General features: G+C 37.9%; 1 protein-coding gene and 1 pseudogene across 1 annotated transcript; both read right to left on the bottom strand.

The window, feature by feature from the left end:
• Window positions 1–300: 300 nt before the first annotated feature.
• On the bottom strand, window positions 301–2380 carry LOC107789785 (1-aminocyclopropane-1-carboxylate oxidase-like; annotated as a pseudogene).
• A 2316-nt stretch (window positions 2381–4696) lies between these two features.
• LOC107789784 (1-aminocyclopropane-1-carboxylate oxidase 5) lies at window positions 4697–6704 on the bottom strand. The gene is made up of 3 exons (XM_016611652.2): window positions 6234–6704; window positions 5382–5703; window positions 4697–5072 (listed from the first exon to the last, which is right to left on the bottom strand). Exons 1-3 carry the CDS (start codon window positions 6590–6592, stop codon window positions 4803–4805), a joined length of 951 nt encoding a protein of 316 aa, XP_016467138.1. The 5' UTR covers window positions 6593–6704; the 3' UTR covers window positions 4697–4802.
• Window positions 6705–16197: the final 9493 nt, after the last annotated feature.

Raw genomic sequence — 16197 nt, forward strand, 5'->3', positions numbered from 1 at the left:
ATGGTATTGGAATATAATCAAGTGGGAGCATAAACAATTGCCAAATTACCTAGATTTAACCTATTATCATCTATATCATAAAAAAATAGAAAGGCTGAAAATGCTAAATCTGTTACATATATCGGCATAGTTCCAACGTCCATTTGCTCTCATTCTCCCCCCCCCCCCCCCCTCCTTCCTTTAATGCAATCGCGTTCAATTAGTTAAAAGAGTATGACATCTCTGCTATGTAGCTTAAAATTCAGAAGTAGTCTAATAACACTTGTATGATAGTGTTCTATCTATTGAAGAAGAGGTTCAGAAAACGAGTGAAATACAATAGCCGATCGAAGAAGTGACACTCAAATCAATTGTCTGCATAGTTGGAGCGAAGTCATACATATTATTCCTATGTTTATTTCCATATAGAGGAAAATCTTGGATCACATATAAACTTCTCTAATTAGAAATTGAGTAGTGAGTTATATGGATGAGATCTTCAGGTCTACTAGGTGGATGAGTCCATTTTCTTGCTCTCAGCTGCACATATTCTTTGTAGAAAAATCCTTTGTACTTGGCAGACTATCCAATTTCCTTTGTGAACTGTGGTAATGGTTCAACCCACTTGTCTCCTTGCAAGTTATAGAAGAATGCACACGAGTAGCGGCTTTTTCCTTTCGGCCTCACTACTCTATGAGTTGCACTCTTGAATTTATTGTTGCTCAACACCTTTTGCCGTACATATCACAAGAAAATCAAATATTAATGTCAAACAACTTATTCTTTTAGTTTTGGACAATGGTAATTGACTTTGAAACCAGCTGAGATTTACCTGAATCACATCACCTATGTTAGCAACTAGTTTGTCTTTCGAAGGTGCTATAGGGATCCACTGCCCATCTTTTTGCACTTGAAGGCCTCCAACTTCATCCTGATAGACAAAAGTAATGCAGTTGCCATCTTCATGTGCAGATTTCCCATTATCTTCAGCTTCTGTTGCTGGAAAATAGTGGAGACCAATCAAGAAGTCCCAAGACCGATCATCGTTGAATTTTGCGAGAGTGTTATGAGGAAGACCCAAACACTCACTTACCATGCTCTCCAACAGCATTCCTAATTTGGTGAAGTGCGAAATCACCTCCTCCAAAACTTGTCTGAGAATATAAAAAAAGAAAAATTCCTTACAAGTAAGAATTCTACAACAATAACAATTACTCCCTAATTCCGAGCAAGTTGGGATAATTATTTTTAATTCTTACTGGAAGCACCATAACATAGTTACCTAGGGCTTTACTTGGGGCTAGGCTTGATTCAATTTTGACTAACTTAGTAACAGATGATTGCGAAATTTTTAATACTGAAGCAAATCTCTTCTGATACTGGTCTCTATTTATTTTGAACATCACTAATCAGGGTAAGAGCCTTAGCATCAAATTTGGATTCAAAGGTAGAAGTCAAAATATGTTCAGAATTCAGAAAAGATGTGAAACAAATCCGAATACACAACTTTTCTCCTAAATTATTTTCCAGAACTAACCGAAACCAATTTGGAAGTTTATAAAGACGTACTTAAATTGAGGTGGATTTTTGTTAACACCAGAGGATGCATTAAGAATCAATAAGTGTTCATTCTTCTCGTCTGAATGTTGTGGACTTTTCAAATAACCAGCAGGTGGTACAGTTCCTCCAGGTTTGGGAGAGACCAAGAGTTAATCTTCATCTGAACAAGCAAAGAAGGTCTTATACAAATCCATGGCTCTGCTCAGCAACTCCAGAGGAATTCCATGATTCTCAATTTGGAAGAAGCCACAGTTAACACAAGCTTCTTCTATTTGCTCCATCGCCTTCCTTCTCCCTTCTTCATCTTCCTCTCTCAACATTAATGAAGAAACATCAATCGTTGGAATATCAAAAATGGCCATGCCGTTTTAGCCAACTTGAGGGCCAATGTTTCATTCTGTTTATTTTAACTGTTTAACTTTTCATGGGTGATAGGAATAGATTTGTATTCTAGACATAACATAAATAAATAGAGTAACGCAAATAAAACGGTGAAACTGGATTTAAAGTCAAATGGCCCTTAGCCATTTCTGCCCCACATAAATATTCAGCTTCTGGACAGCTCTGTCATAATTCATAAATAAAAGAAGATGCTGCAACTTTGTTTTATACTTAAGTCTGTATCATATGCTTTAGTTAACAAAGTTCTAGGCATATAGTAATCCGAAAAGATCCAATAACGTGCCAACGTTTGTCTTAAAAAACCAATATTTTAGTTAACAATATAAGGAGCACTTGAGATTATTCGGAAAAAAAAGAAAAAGAAAGAAAGAAACAAGGTTGTAGTAGCTAACAGTGATCAAGACACATAGCTGTAAATTGAGCCTCTTAAATTAATAGTGCGTACCATGTTTCTTGTGTTGATATATGGATAGACTAAACGATCTCAAAATGGTACCGCAGTTCTCTTTCAGAAAAGAGAGCTGGAAGAGAAAAAGAAAAGCATTGAATCTGAAGAACTGTTGAGATAATCAAATAAAGCTGTTGTAATATTTGCGCAAGCTAGCAGGAAGACCATAAGTTTAGGATAGGCGGTTGGAGCCATAGTGTCGGTTACGGGGTCGGCCGAACCCAGTAATTTTGGTTCAAATCATGTATTTGTCTTACAATTTTCATTAAAGATATACAAATTATTAATTGAGAACCCAGTAACTTAAAATATTAAGATCCTGAACTCATAAACTTGAAATCCTGGTTCCGTCCAATAGTTGGCAAGTCTTAACGAAGGATTAATTTCATCAATATTCATCTAACTTTTAGCTACTGCACACGTACGTAAAACTAATTTTTGCAACAGAAAAAATAACTCAACTAAGCTTATATATGACGGAAAATAGAAAATGATGATAAATGCTAAAATTCGGTCCTGGAAAATCAGAATTAGTGTAATAATTATTGGGCCAAAAAGTGTCAAGCTTTTTGTTAAACTAATTAATAATGAAATAGAAAGTGAATCCTAGTTAAACATAATAAATTCTAGATCTAATACTTGAGGACACCAACGGTATGGGCAATGTTTGAGAATAATGAATATCGGATGTCAACTCAATGATTGTCAATAAATGTTATAATAAGAACATGCAATAAATGTAGACAATGACAATAAATGTAATAAGAGGGAATTTATCACCCAAATATTATATAACTTGGATGATTCCTCCACCGGACAACAATGCAGAAGGATGGGAAGTGAAGATGGATAAGGAATCTTTTGATCTTACAAAGGTAGATTGAATATCATATGTTGAGCAATGTCGTCAGTAAACAAGACAATTGTTGTATATTCTTTATAGTCAACCCTTTACAATGTATTCTTATAAAAAAGTGAAGATCCCTCTTTTGTTCTTTATTTCTTCCTGTTTATAAGGGTTATCCCCAAGAATCCCTAAAAAGTACAACATAAAGAATATCCAATGATATATTCCTTATATCTATTGCTAAACTATCCTATTGTTGCTTCCTTACTTCCTTGGCTTGACCTCGACTAGGGGTGTGCATAGGTCGGGTTGGTTCGGATTTTATAAACCAAACCAATTGTGTCGGGTTATTAAATCTAAAGACCAAACCAAATCAATAAAACTCGGGTTTTTCACTCTCGATTTTTCTCGGATTTTCGGGTTATTCGGGTTTTTTTTCGGATTTTTTTCTAGTAAAATCTTCGTAGAACAAAACATATAAATTGTGCTCAAAATATTTCTTTAATCCTAGTAAGATATAACTATATAAAGTATTTTCCAAGAAAATAATACAAAATATGATATATGTCATGACATTATCCTAAAATATTCAACAATAAAGACAATAAAATTATGTAATATAAATATTGCTAATTAAAAAGCCATAATAAAAATAAACATAATCTAAAAGTACTAAGTCATGCTAAAATAAGTAGACTAATAAGGGAGTACTAATTACATGACTAAACGCTAAAGAAAAAATAAAAATAGGTTATGCTTTTTTATCTAAATTATTGCAAAATAAAAAATAGATATTCAATACATTCTCGTTCGTAGTATTGAATTGAATGTCTTTTGTTAGCATTACTATTGATTTGATTTTGGTTTGAGCTTTTGTTAGCACTATTAATTTGCTAATGTTAATGGCTATAAAACTTATTGGAACATTCAAAAGTTCTAAATTCAACCTTGAAATAATACCTCAAAAGATAAAATTATGAAATCTTTTAAGAAATATTTATAAATTACATCACAATAAATATATTATATATTAAATATATCTAAAATTTCTATATATGTAATGTCGGGTTGGTTTGGTTTCGGTTTGACTTTCTTTAGCTAAAACCAAACCAAACCAATTATGGTCGGGGTTTTTTTCCAACACCAAACCAAATCAAACCAAACCAAACCATAGTCGGGTTTTTTTTTTCTCGATTTGACTTGAATTATCGGGTTGGTGCGGTTTGTCGGTTTCCTTTGTACACCCCTAACCTCGACAATAATCCTTCCTAAGACGACTCTAGTCCTCGCCATTATACCGTGGTCGGTTCTATATTCGACCATGTTCATTTGCAGTAATCAAACCACCAAAATTTAAACCAATACAATAATAACTTGTATGATATTGTTCCAGTAATCTATGAAATAAGAGGTTCTGCAGGAAACAAGTGAAATGGGATAGCGGATTGAAGAGATAAAACTCAAATAAATTGTCTCCACATTAATTCTGAGTGAAGTAACACATACTATTGCCATGTTTCCTACGACATAGAGGAAAACCTTTGATCACATAGAATTAATTCCTCTCTAATTAGAAATTGAATAGTGAGTTATGTGGATGAGATCTTCAGGTCTAGTTGGTGGATGAGTCCTGTTTTTGACTCTCAGCTGCGCATATTCTTTGAAGAGGAATCCTCTGTACTTGGGCGATTCTCCAATTTCCTCTGTAAACTGTGGTAATGGCTCAACCCACTTGTCTCCCTGCAAGTTATAGAAGAATGCATACGAGTAACGGCTTTTCCCCCTCTGTCTCACCACTCTATGTGTTGCACTCTTGAATTTGTTGTTGCTTAACACCTTTATACCATATACCACATCATGAGTTGTTTATTTAAAAAGAAAATTGGTCAGAAAATGAATTACTATAATTTTTATATAAGATCATTTGCTAATGTAGCTATGCTTATAGTTACATGCCAATATATACCATATCGCACCATACTTGCGTTTTTGGGTATCAAGGTGAGTATTTTCTTTGATATATAGACATACTTGAGTTAGAATTTAAATAATTCAATTTTATGACTTTAATGCTATGAATTAAAAAGTTAAATGAATATTCATGAAATTAGCCGTTTTATTTGGGTTAAAAACTAACCGAATTACCTGAATAATATCACCAATGTTAACAACTAGTTTGTCTTTGGAAGGTGCTATAGGGATCCACTGCCCATCTTTGTGCACTTGAAGGCCTCCGACTTCATCCTGGTAGACAAAAGTAATGCAGTTGCCATCTTCATGTGCAGATTTTCCATTATTTTCAGCTTCTGTTGCTGGAAAATAATGGAGACCAATCAAGAAGTCCCATGACCGATCATCGTTGAATTTTGCAAGGGTGTTAGGAGGGAGGCCCAAACACTCACTTATGATGCTCTCCAATAGCATTCCTAATTTGGTGAAGCGCGAAATCATCTCCTCCAAAACTTGTCTAAGAATATGAAAAATACTTTGCTAAGAAGTAAGAATACTACAACAATAAATATTACGCCTTAATTCCAAGCAAGTTGGGATAATTTTTTTTAATTCTTACCGGAAGCACCATAACATAGTTTGGTGAAATGAGAAAACATCTCCTCCAAAACTTTTCTACGGATATAAAAAGTATATTTCACAAAGAGGAAATAATGCTCCTTAAAAGCTTAACAATGATGATAACGCAAATTAATTTTTAATTAACTTTGGAATCACCATATCGGAGGTATTTGGGCTTTGCTCTGGTTTTCCTTTGATTCAATTTCTACTAGTAATTTTTATATAAGGTCATTGAATTTTACCTATTATATCAGTAAAGTCAAAAAATTACTTTTGTTCATATCAAAATAATTGAGCTTTATCCACTATCAGAATAAAGTAATAAAACTAATTATTTTTTATCCATTAAAACATCTGAACTAGTGTGAATCGTTCATTCGGAAGTGTATAAGTTGGACAAAGGAGGAAGGGAATATAAAGACATACTTCAAATGAGGTAGATTGTTGGGATAGACATTGAAGCCAGAGGATGGAGGAAGAAAGACGAAGTGCTCATTCTTCTCCGCTGAATTTTGTGGGCTTTTCAAATAACCAGCTGGTATTGATGAACCGGGTTTTGGAGAGACCAATAATTTATCTTCATCTGAACAAGCAAAGAAAGTCTTGTACAAATCCATTGCACTACTCAGCAATCCCAAAGGAATTCCATGATTCTCAATCTGGAAGAAGCCATAGTTAACACAGGCTTCCCCTATTTGCTCCATAACCTTCTTTTTCCCATCTCCATCTTCCTCTGATATCAAAAATGGAGAAACATCAATTGTTGGAATATCAAAACTAGCCATGATACTTTCCTTCTCTTGACTCTCAACATTGTTTTAAACCTTTTTATAAACTATATTTTAAAAAGGTTGTTTCAGAAAAATTCAGCAATTTCTTTGTTATTTCTTAGACAACTTGCAATAACTTCTGCTACCATATAACAGTTGTTTATTTCCACCAACTCTACATATTACAATAGAGGCATATTGATGTTTGACTATAAAGGCAACTTGCAATAGTAAACTACTTATATTTGTTTTTTTTCCCCCAATCCTGCTATCATATAGATTCCCCAGGGCAATAACGACCAACGTAGTTAAAATTTGGACAGAGGGAATATTTAGTTTCCGCTCCTTTTTCGGCTCTAATTAAAGAAGAAAATATCTAATCACGAGTGTATATCATATTGTAGGCCATCAATTATACTTTTAATCTTCTAGCTTGGTAGCTGCTAGAAATGTATGATATATGCTTAATTAGTACTCACGCTTTTCTTCTTAAGAGAACCTTCCCGTTTGAGGAGAAAGGAGTGATCAACTCTTGAAAATAGTTGAGCTGTTTCTCATTTCGAATTTGTACCTCTCTCTCTATATATATATGTAGTCAATCCTTCTTTATATGTTTCCTTTGTGATAAGTCCATAATTTGTTGCTGAGTGTGCTACTTTAAACCACGAGAATTCTCGTTTCTGTATGGGTTCAAATTTGAACAACCACGATCGTTGATGAGTACGACGAACGACGAGATCCTCGTAGTTCGACATCCCGCAGAGGACGACCTTAAGGCAAACAAGAGACTGTACGACCCTTGCAGTAATGCAGGCCCATTAGGGGACATTAGGAATATTCTCTCGAATATTCCCTGTAACATGTCTTTTAGAGCTAAGAAGGGTTTGGTCCCTTATATATATAGAACGTAAAACAACCTTGTGGACTCTGGGGACATCTTTCCTAACCCATAATACTTGCTGTAAACTTGCTTACATAAACGATTGATCGGGTTATGATTTAAGCTTTTTTTTAAAAAGGGATAGAGAGTTCTTATCCTCTACACTCTCCTTGTCTATCTTTTGTTCTAGAGATTATTATGTTTAGCTAAGATTTACCCCTTCTTTTTCTTTGATTGATTTATTCAAAAAGGTTCCGATATCTTTTGAGTCAAACAATTTGGCGCCGTCTGTGGGGATTTCTATAGCTGAGATCTTAGTTTCGTCTAGATTCTTGAAAGAAATAATCACCTCTTCTTAGCCTCATAAAGGCCAACTATGGCAGGAAAGGGAGAAACAAGGCTAAAGGCAATAGTAGGTGTCATGAACAACTTCCTGAATTCCCTCAATGAAGCTGGTGGGGAAGACAACAAAAACGCAACGCCAAGTGCTACACCTGAGGGAGAGATCTCGCCCCCCTCACCGCATGAGGGCCTAACTATCTCGTGCGAGAGGGAAACCTCAACATCCACAGCAGGAGAAGCACTACCGGCCGTGAGAAGGCTATTAGAAGAATGGTTGACAAACACCTTGAGCAATATACTCGAGAAACCCGTTCAAAGGGATATCGAAGGCACAATACCCGCAGAAACTGCAGCTGTCGCCGATGAGCCAGAAACTCCGCGAACAGGTAACACTCATAATGTCATTAATGTAGGCAACGATGCACTTGCGACCATCTTAAAGAAAATGTAAGAGATGGAAAATGAGAACAAAACACTCCGCGACCAGATGAAAGAGCATCAGGAAAGGGTTGATAAAATACCGGGCACTCCGAAGTTGCTACCAAAACGTGATGTGGGCCAATTCGTCAAACAACCCTATAGCGAAGGGGCAGCTCCCCACTCTATTCCTAAAACCTTCAAAATGCCGCCATATTTGAAAATATATGATGGCACCATGGACTCGGAGGATCACTTAATCCATTACGTTACTACAGTGAAAGGTAACGATCTCTCGAAAAAACAGGTGCCGTCAGTGCTGCTGAAAAAGTTTGACGAAACTCTGACAAGGGGAGCGTTGACATGGTATTCCCAACTACCAGCACGATCAATATCAACGTTCGAAGAAATGGCAGATAAGTTCGTCACCGCTCACGCGGGAGCAAAAAAGGCAGAAGTCAGGGTAAATGATATCTTCGCCGTCAGGCAGACGACGGGCGAGGGACTTTGGGATTTCCTAGCCCGATTCAATAGGGTAAGGATGAGCCTACCAAACGTGTCAGAAGGGATGGCGGTAGCAGCCTTCCAAAATAGGTTAAACAGAAACAGGTCAAAAGCAACCAAAAAGTTGCTAAGTAGACTCATGAAGTACCCCCCACCCCCACCACGTGGGAATAGATCCATAATGCCTATTGCGTAGAAGTGAGGGCAGACGAGGATGACCTGAACGACCCGATCCAATGACTAACATCGGTCCAAACTGAAGCAAGGAGAGATCACCGCAACGACGGCCGAAGGGATCAACTACCCCATTTCAATCGGGAAAGGCACTAGCCCTATATCCAAACATCCAAACCACCTCCTCCATGACATGCAGATGTCGCGCCTCGACACACCGCACCACCCCGAAATGAAAGAGGTATGCCTCCATTGTTATCTGCTCATAACTTTTGTGTTTCTCCTTCAGAAATGGTGTACTTACTGGAAAAGCTTGGCACAAAGGTACAGTGGTTGTAAAAAATGAAGTCAGATCCAAGCACCCAGAGATCGAACGTTCTATGTGAATTCCACCGGGAAAGGGGGCACAAGACCGAGGACTGCATAGGTCTATGATAGGAAGTGGTAAGAATGCTAAATTAGGGACACCTGAAAGAACTGCTGAGCGACCGAGGACAGGTCAACTTCGCTCGTGAGCGCGATCAGCCTCAACAACCTCCAAAACCACCATCGCCAGCTCATACCATACAAATGATCATTGGTGGTGGCTATGATACGATAATCAACCATGTGAAGTTCACCACCACGCACAAACTCAAACGGGCAGTCGCCCATGAACGGTATGACGACCTCAAAGACAGTATCATCTTCGATAAGTCGGATACCAACGGTTTGTCTTTCCCTTACTATGATGCTTTGGTTATAACTTTACATATCGCGGATGCCGACGTAAGTAGAATAATGGTGGATGACGGAAGCGGTATGCTTATTATTCACCCACGAGTTCTCATGCAGATGAGGCTCGAGGATAAAATAGTATCGCGTTGCATAACACTAACGGGTTCTAATAATGTAGTGGAGCGAACCTCTAGAGAGATAGTGCTACTCAATCTGGCAGGAGGAGTCACCCTGGAGACGACGTTCCATATCATGAACCAGGAGACAGCCTACAACGCTATCATAGGGCGTCCATGGATGCACGCCATGCGAGCCGTCCCGTCAAGTTTCTATCAAATAATTAAATTTCCTACACCATATGGGATATTCAGCATCTGAGGCGAGCAATACACCGCCCAAGAATGCTACTGGATCACCCAAGATTGCACACACACCAAACAACTAAAAGGGGCAAGTGCAGAAGCATAGCAATCAGCCATATCGGGAACCAAACCCGACGTACAAATAGAGGCCATTAAAGACTCGGATGTCGTAGAGGCTTGCAAGGCAACCATAGAAGATCTCGACCCCGTTCAACTAGACAACACTGATAGCACGGAAAAGGCTTATATCGGACACAACCTCTCAGAACTAGGTAAGTATCATGAGTTCTTAACTAACAATGCTGATTTGTTTGCCTTTTCCCATTCAGATATGCCAGGAATCCCAAGGGACATCGCCACACACAGGCTGAATGTTGATCCTCTTTACCCACCAGTACAGCAAATGAGGAGAAAGTTCAATGCCACCATCAATGAGGTGGTCAGCGAAGAAGTTGATAAATTACTCGCTAATGGTTCCATCCGAGACTCGAAATATCCCCAATGGGTCGCCAATGTGGTCATGGTAAAAAAGAAGAACGGGAAATGGCAAATGTGTGTCGACTTCACCGACCTGAACAAAGCATGCCCGAAAGATTCCTCTACATTGCCACATATGGACCAGCTCATCGACACAACAGCGGGACACGAACTACTGAGCTTCTTAAACGCCTACTCTGGTTACAACCAAATTCTAGTTGATGAAGAAGACCAAGAAAAGACCATTTTCATCACTCACCAAGGAAGGTACTACTATAAGGTAACGTTGTTCGGACTCAAGAACGCAGGGGCGACATATCAAAGGTTAGTCACCAAGATGTTCAAAGAACAACTCGGTAAGACCATGAAGGTTTACTGTTGATACCCAATTTTTTCCTATATGATTGTTGATACCCAATTTTTCCCTATATATTTTCAATATGCAAAATAACTTCAAAATAGCATATATATGCATATATAAGCATGTCCAAGGATTTTATTATTTTTCCACAATTTTAAAGGTTTTTAATGGATTTATTTCCCCCTTTGTTTGTCCATAAAATCCCAATAATTATTTTCAAAATTTACTATCTTGATAATTCATCTATTGGATTTTTATATTTATGCCAAAATATGGCTAAAGGAATTTTTACATATTTTTATAATTTCATTTAGTATTTTTAAAGCTAAATTACACATAATTGCAATATTAGCTATTTTAAGACTTAATTGTGTTACTTATTCATAAAATTGAGTCTTATATTTTTATATTGTTAATTATGTACTGAAAATCATTTTAGCCCTTTCAATTTAGTTTTCAAAAACTATTTACTATTTTTATAAATTTAAAAGGGAAAACGAGCTATTTAAATAACATCCCCTTTTGCATTTTAACTATAACCTAAATTGAACCCCAATTCCCCAGCTCAATTTTAATTTAAACTCGACCCTTACCCAATTAAATCCTACCCAAATCTGGATCCCCACCTACCCCTTTTAATCTAGGCCGTGGATCATTCAGATCAACGATAACCGTTCTACCTTATCTTTTTAACCCAAAACAACCCCTAACCTAATTCATTTGTTACCTACCCGCCGCCTTTGAATCCCCTCTCCTTTCAAACTCTCTCTGAAACCTAAGGCTAAATCTAGCCTCCGCCACCCAAATCCACCCTAAACCACTTTGATTCTTACTCAACCCATGGGCTCCCATGGCTGTTTGAGACATATACCAGTTTCTTATGTCTCTTGTGTGCCTGTTTTCGTGATTTCATGGAAATATCTCGAAGAGATCTAACTCAGATCCTTCTCAACTTCTATCTTTGGTCTTTTTCGGCTATCCATGGTCGATCGAGTCAGATCTATGGCTTTTCCGGCTAGATCGGTAACTTTTCGAAGTTTTTCTCACTTTTCTGGGTTATCTGAAACCCTAACCTACTAAGATTTTTTGATTTTCTTTCAGATCTACCTTAGATCTGTGTATGTTATAAACCTCTTAAGTGTTTTCCTCAAAAGACTTTCGATTTTTTTCCAAGCGACTCTCCGTCTTCAAAAATTAGGTTCTTTGTGTTCTACCATAAATAAACCTTTATTTGTTCTGTATAAATATTGAGTTCGATTAAGTTCTTTGTATTTAAATCCTTTTCCTTGTTTGACTTGTTTGATTATGAGTTCTTACCATCTTTTAAACTCGACTATTGTTAAAACCCTAATTTCTTAAAAGGTTTTCTCATTTATTACTATGAGTTTTTTACTTGTTTCTGACTCTCTTTACCTGTTAGACTGATTTCTACACTTTGGTTCTACGTGTGAGCCATGACTGCTTGACCTTGTTGACTACCATGCTTTGAATAGTCCCTAGTCTATTCATGTCACTCATGTATGTTTATGTCCATCTACTTTGCTCTTTTTTGTCAATATGTTTAACCCTACATATCTAATATGTCTATTCATTCCCTTCTATTTATATGTTGAAGTGCAGAATCATGACCACTTCTTGATTGATCTTGATTTCCTTAAGTGATGGTTTAATTGCAAGTTTTCTTATAAACCCTAATTTTACTCGTTTGTTTAAGTTGATTGATTCTTTCCTTTATTTGCTGTATTTCACCCTGCTGAATCCTTTCCCAAAATTAAGTATATTTTGTACTTAAACTCAATTATTTACCCTATACCTTTACTACCCCTTTTATGTTAAGAATCAATCTTTCTCAAACTGATTTATTTCCTTAATTGTTCCTGTCAGTATCCGTTTGAACAGTAATCCCTTGATTAAAAGGGAAGTACTTTTATTAATGGGATTATGATTGTGATTATTGCCATATTTGTGTCAAACATTTACTTGTTACCTTATTTTTTACTCGTTTTCAAAGCTATAAAAACCCTACCCTCTATTTTTTAAAGACACGAACAATTGAGTTCAGAACACACACTTATACACTCAAAACTCTCTCTTTCTCTACTACTACGTGTGCTACTGCTTTGTTTAGCCGGCTGAAAGCCAAGGCTAGACTGTGGAATCCTACTTGCCTTATATTTCTGCACTTTGTTTCTTTAACTAGTATGTCCTAGTTTAATTTTAAAACTTCCACAACAACATGCTTCTTTATTTGTTTCAGTTTCCCTCATTTTTTCTACTTGTGGTTCTGTTAAGTTACATTACCAGCACGCTATAATGTTACCCCTTCCCTTTAGATTAATGCATGTGTGTTTCCAAGCATGCCCTGTTAATCACTTATTGTGTACTTATCATCCCAAGCCCCCTATCCCTTCAATGTGCTTATGTTCTTTCTAACTAGCCTATGATAATGCTAGTATCAGCTATTGTTGTGCATGTGCTACTAGTCCTAAGATCCTTGATGGGGTTATATGTTGCAGTCAATGTCTGTGTATCCCAAGTCCCTTGACCCCTTTGTGTGACTACTGATTCTGTATGTGATCCTATCTTAGGAGTTTTGAGTTTTATTTACTACTACAACTGATTTCAATCACCTCTGTTACTAACTGCTTTCAAAATGGACTATCAGTCCAGATTTTTTTTAAAACAAATCCCTTTCAACATGTGTTCTGCACTTTCACTATACTCTTAGAATCTAGGTTCTGCCCCTCTTGTGTGAGCCTTGCTTTGGGACCCTTGAGCTCCCTCAGAACCTGGACACATAAGGGTTGGCTCTTCCACACTGCACTTTCTCTGTTTGGTTATGCAAATCTAGGTGTGAGCACTGCCCGGGATCCCTTGAGGCCCTTAGGGAACTCTGACACACCCAGACATGAGAAGGTTTTGGAACAACATTTGGCCATCACTGTCAAATACATGCAGACATAATAAAGGTACCTCCAAGAGAGCTTCACACAACAAGCTCACCATGGCCATTCGCCGCCTGGGTAATGGATGTTATTGGACCAATCGAACCCGCCGCTTCCAACGGACACATGTTTATCCTAGTAGCCATTGACTATTTCATCAAATGGGTCGAAGAAGCATCCTACAGAGCAGTGACTAAGAAAGTTGTGGCAGACTTTGTCCGCGACCGCATTGTTTGTCGATTCGGGATTCCAGAGTCAATCATTACTGATAATGGCTCCAACCTCAACAGTGACTTGATAAAAGCCATGTGCAAATTTTCAAGATCAAACACAGAAATTCCACAGCCTACATGCCTCAAATAAATGGGGCTGTAAAAGCCTCCAACAATAATATCAAGAAGATATTAAGGAAAATGATAAAAAGGCATAAACAGTGGCATGAGAAGTTATCATTTGCTCTACTAGGGTATTGCACCACGGTCCGCACATCAACCGGGGCAACCCCCTATATGCTGGTTTACGGAACAGAGGTTGTCATTCCCGCCGAGGTGGAAATTCTTTCCCTAAGGATCATACAAGAAGCTGAGCTCGACAACGCAGAATGGGTAAAAAGTCGTTATGATCAACTGGCCCTTATAGAAGGAAAGAGAATGAATGCAGTTTTCCATAGTCAGCTCTATTAGAACAGAATGTCCAGAGCCTTCAACAAGAGAGTCAAGTCAAGACAATTCACACCGGGGCAGCTGGTGTTAAAGAAAAATTTTCCGCATCAAGATGAAGCCAAAAAGAAATTTTCTCCCAACTGGTAGGGTCCATACATGGTTCACCGGGTTCTGACAGGAGGAGCCCTCATACTTGCAGAAATGGACGGAGAAGTCTGGCCAAAGCCGATTAATTCAGATGTAGTCAAGTGTTACTGTATGTAATCTTTATGCTTTTCTCATATGATGTAAATTGAACTACGCCTGAACTGATTCCCGTTTAAGAGGGGATACGTAGGCAGCCCTATGGGTTCGGTCACAACTCAATAAAAATTTCATTTTCCCCTGCAATTGGAAACTGGGCAGAATTTTGAGGAGGATCCTCAAAATTCCGAAGTGATTTCAGCCAATCGCCGCACGAGCAGCAGTCAGAAATGTCAACCCATCAAGCTGGGGCAGAATTTGAGGAGGACCCTCAAAATTCCGTAGCGGGAGAGGTTGCAATGTCCTGAGCTACGTCACAGTCGTAGGTTCATCTAAAAGCTATTTTTAATTATACACTTATGTCATACTTTTACAAAATCATGCATATTTATTATTGAAACTGCTTTGTTTAGCAATGCTACCCAAATGATACAGATGGTATCACCAGATCAAAGCCGAACGAGTCAAGCAAAGCCAACAGGAATATGAACTAACCTTCCTCTTTACAAAACTCACGATTTTTCTGTGGATGCAGGCATTAGGATTGCAAACATACTATACGCCCATGAAACAAACATTGTTCAAGAAAACAATTCTCAGAACCGTTGCACTTGCAAACATTTGCTATCATCATACACCAGTGATGTCCCATATGTCACAATGCTCCAAGTAATCACAACGTCGCAATCTGCTATCAGCTAAGAAAACAATACTGCCATTGTTATTTTATTTCTTGCATGAGGCTACCATTCTGCCTTCCAAGACTAAACGTTGTCTCCATCTGCATTGCATAAGGCTACTATTCTACCTTCCAACTTGCATAAGGCTAACATTCTGCCTTCCGAGACTAAACGATGTCTCCACCTACATTCGCATCTTTGCATAAGGCTACTGTTCTGCCTTCCGAGACAAAACACTATCTCCATCTGCATCTACATCTACATTGCATAAGGCTACCATTCTTCCTTCTGAGGTTAAGCTCTACCTCCATCTGCATTGCATAAGGCTACCATTCTGCCTTTCGAGGTTAAGCTCTACCTCCATCTGCATTCACATCTTTGCATAAGACTACCATTCTGCCTTCTAATATGCATAAGGCTACCATTCTGCCTTTCGAGACTAAACGCTGTCTCCATCTGAATTTTTGCATAAGGCTATCATTCTACATTCCGAGACTAAGCTCTGCCTCCAATTTTCTTCGAAACTAAGCTCCATCTGAAAGCACTATTTATTTCACTTTTTTTACGGGCTAAGCTCTGCCCTGAAATTTGCAAGACTAAGCTCTGTCTTGTCCACATCATACTACTGCATCCTTCATGGGCTTAAATATCGCCAACCCATCCAAAGGCGTCATCGTTCAGAGGCACCATATTCATAGCCCAAGAACACCATGTCATAGCCTGAGGATCTCTTTCAATCTTTTGTATATCATTATTCAAAGACATCATGGTTCGGGGGCACCATCCTCATAGACCGAGAACACCATTTTATGGCCTGCGAATCATTTATCAAACGCTTCATGGCCTAGGACATCAT

Source organism: Nicotiana tabacum, chromosome 6 (genome assembly GCF_000715075.1).
Source record: "Nicotiana tabacum cultivar K326 chromosome 6, ASM71507v2, whole genome shotgun sequence".
Taxonomy (NCBI): Eukaryota; Viridiplantae; Streptophyta; class Magnoliopsida; order Solanales; family Solanaceae; genus Nicotiana; species Nicotiana tabacum.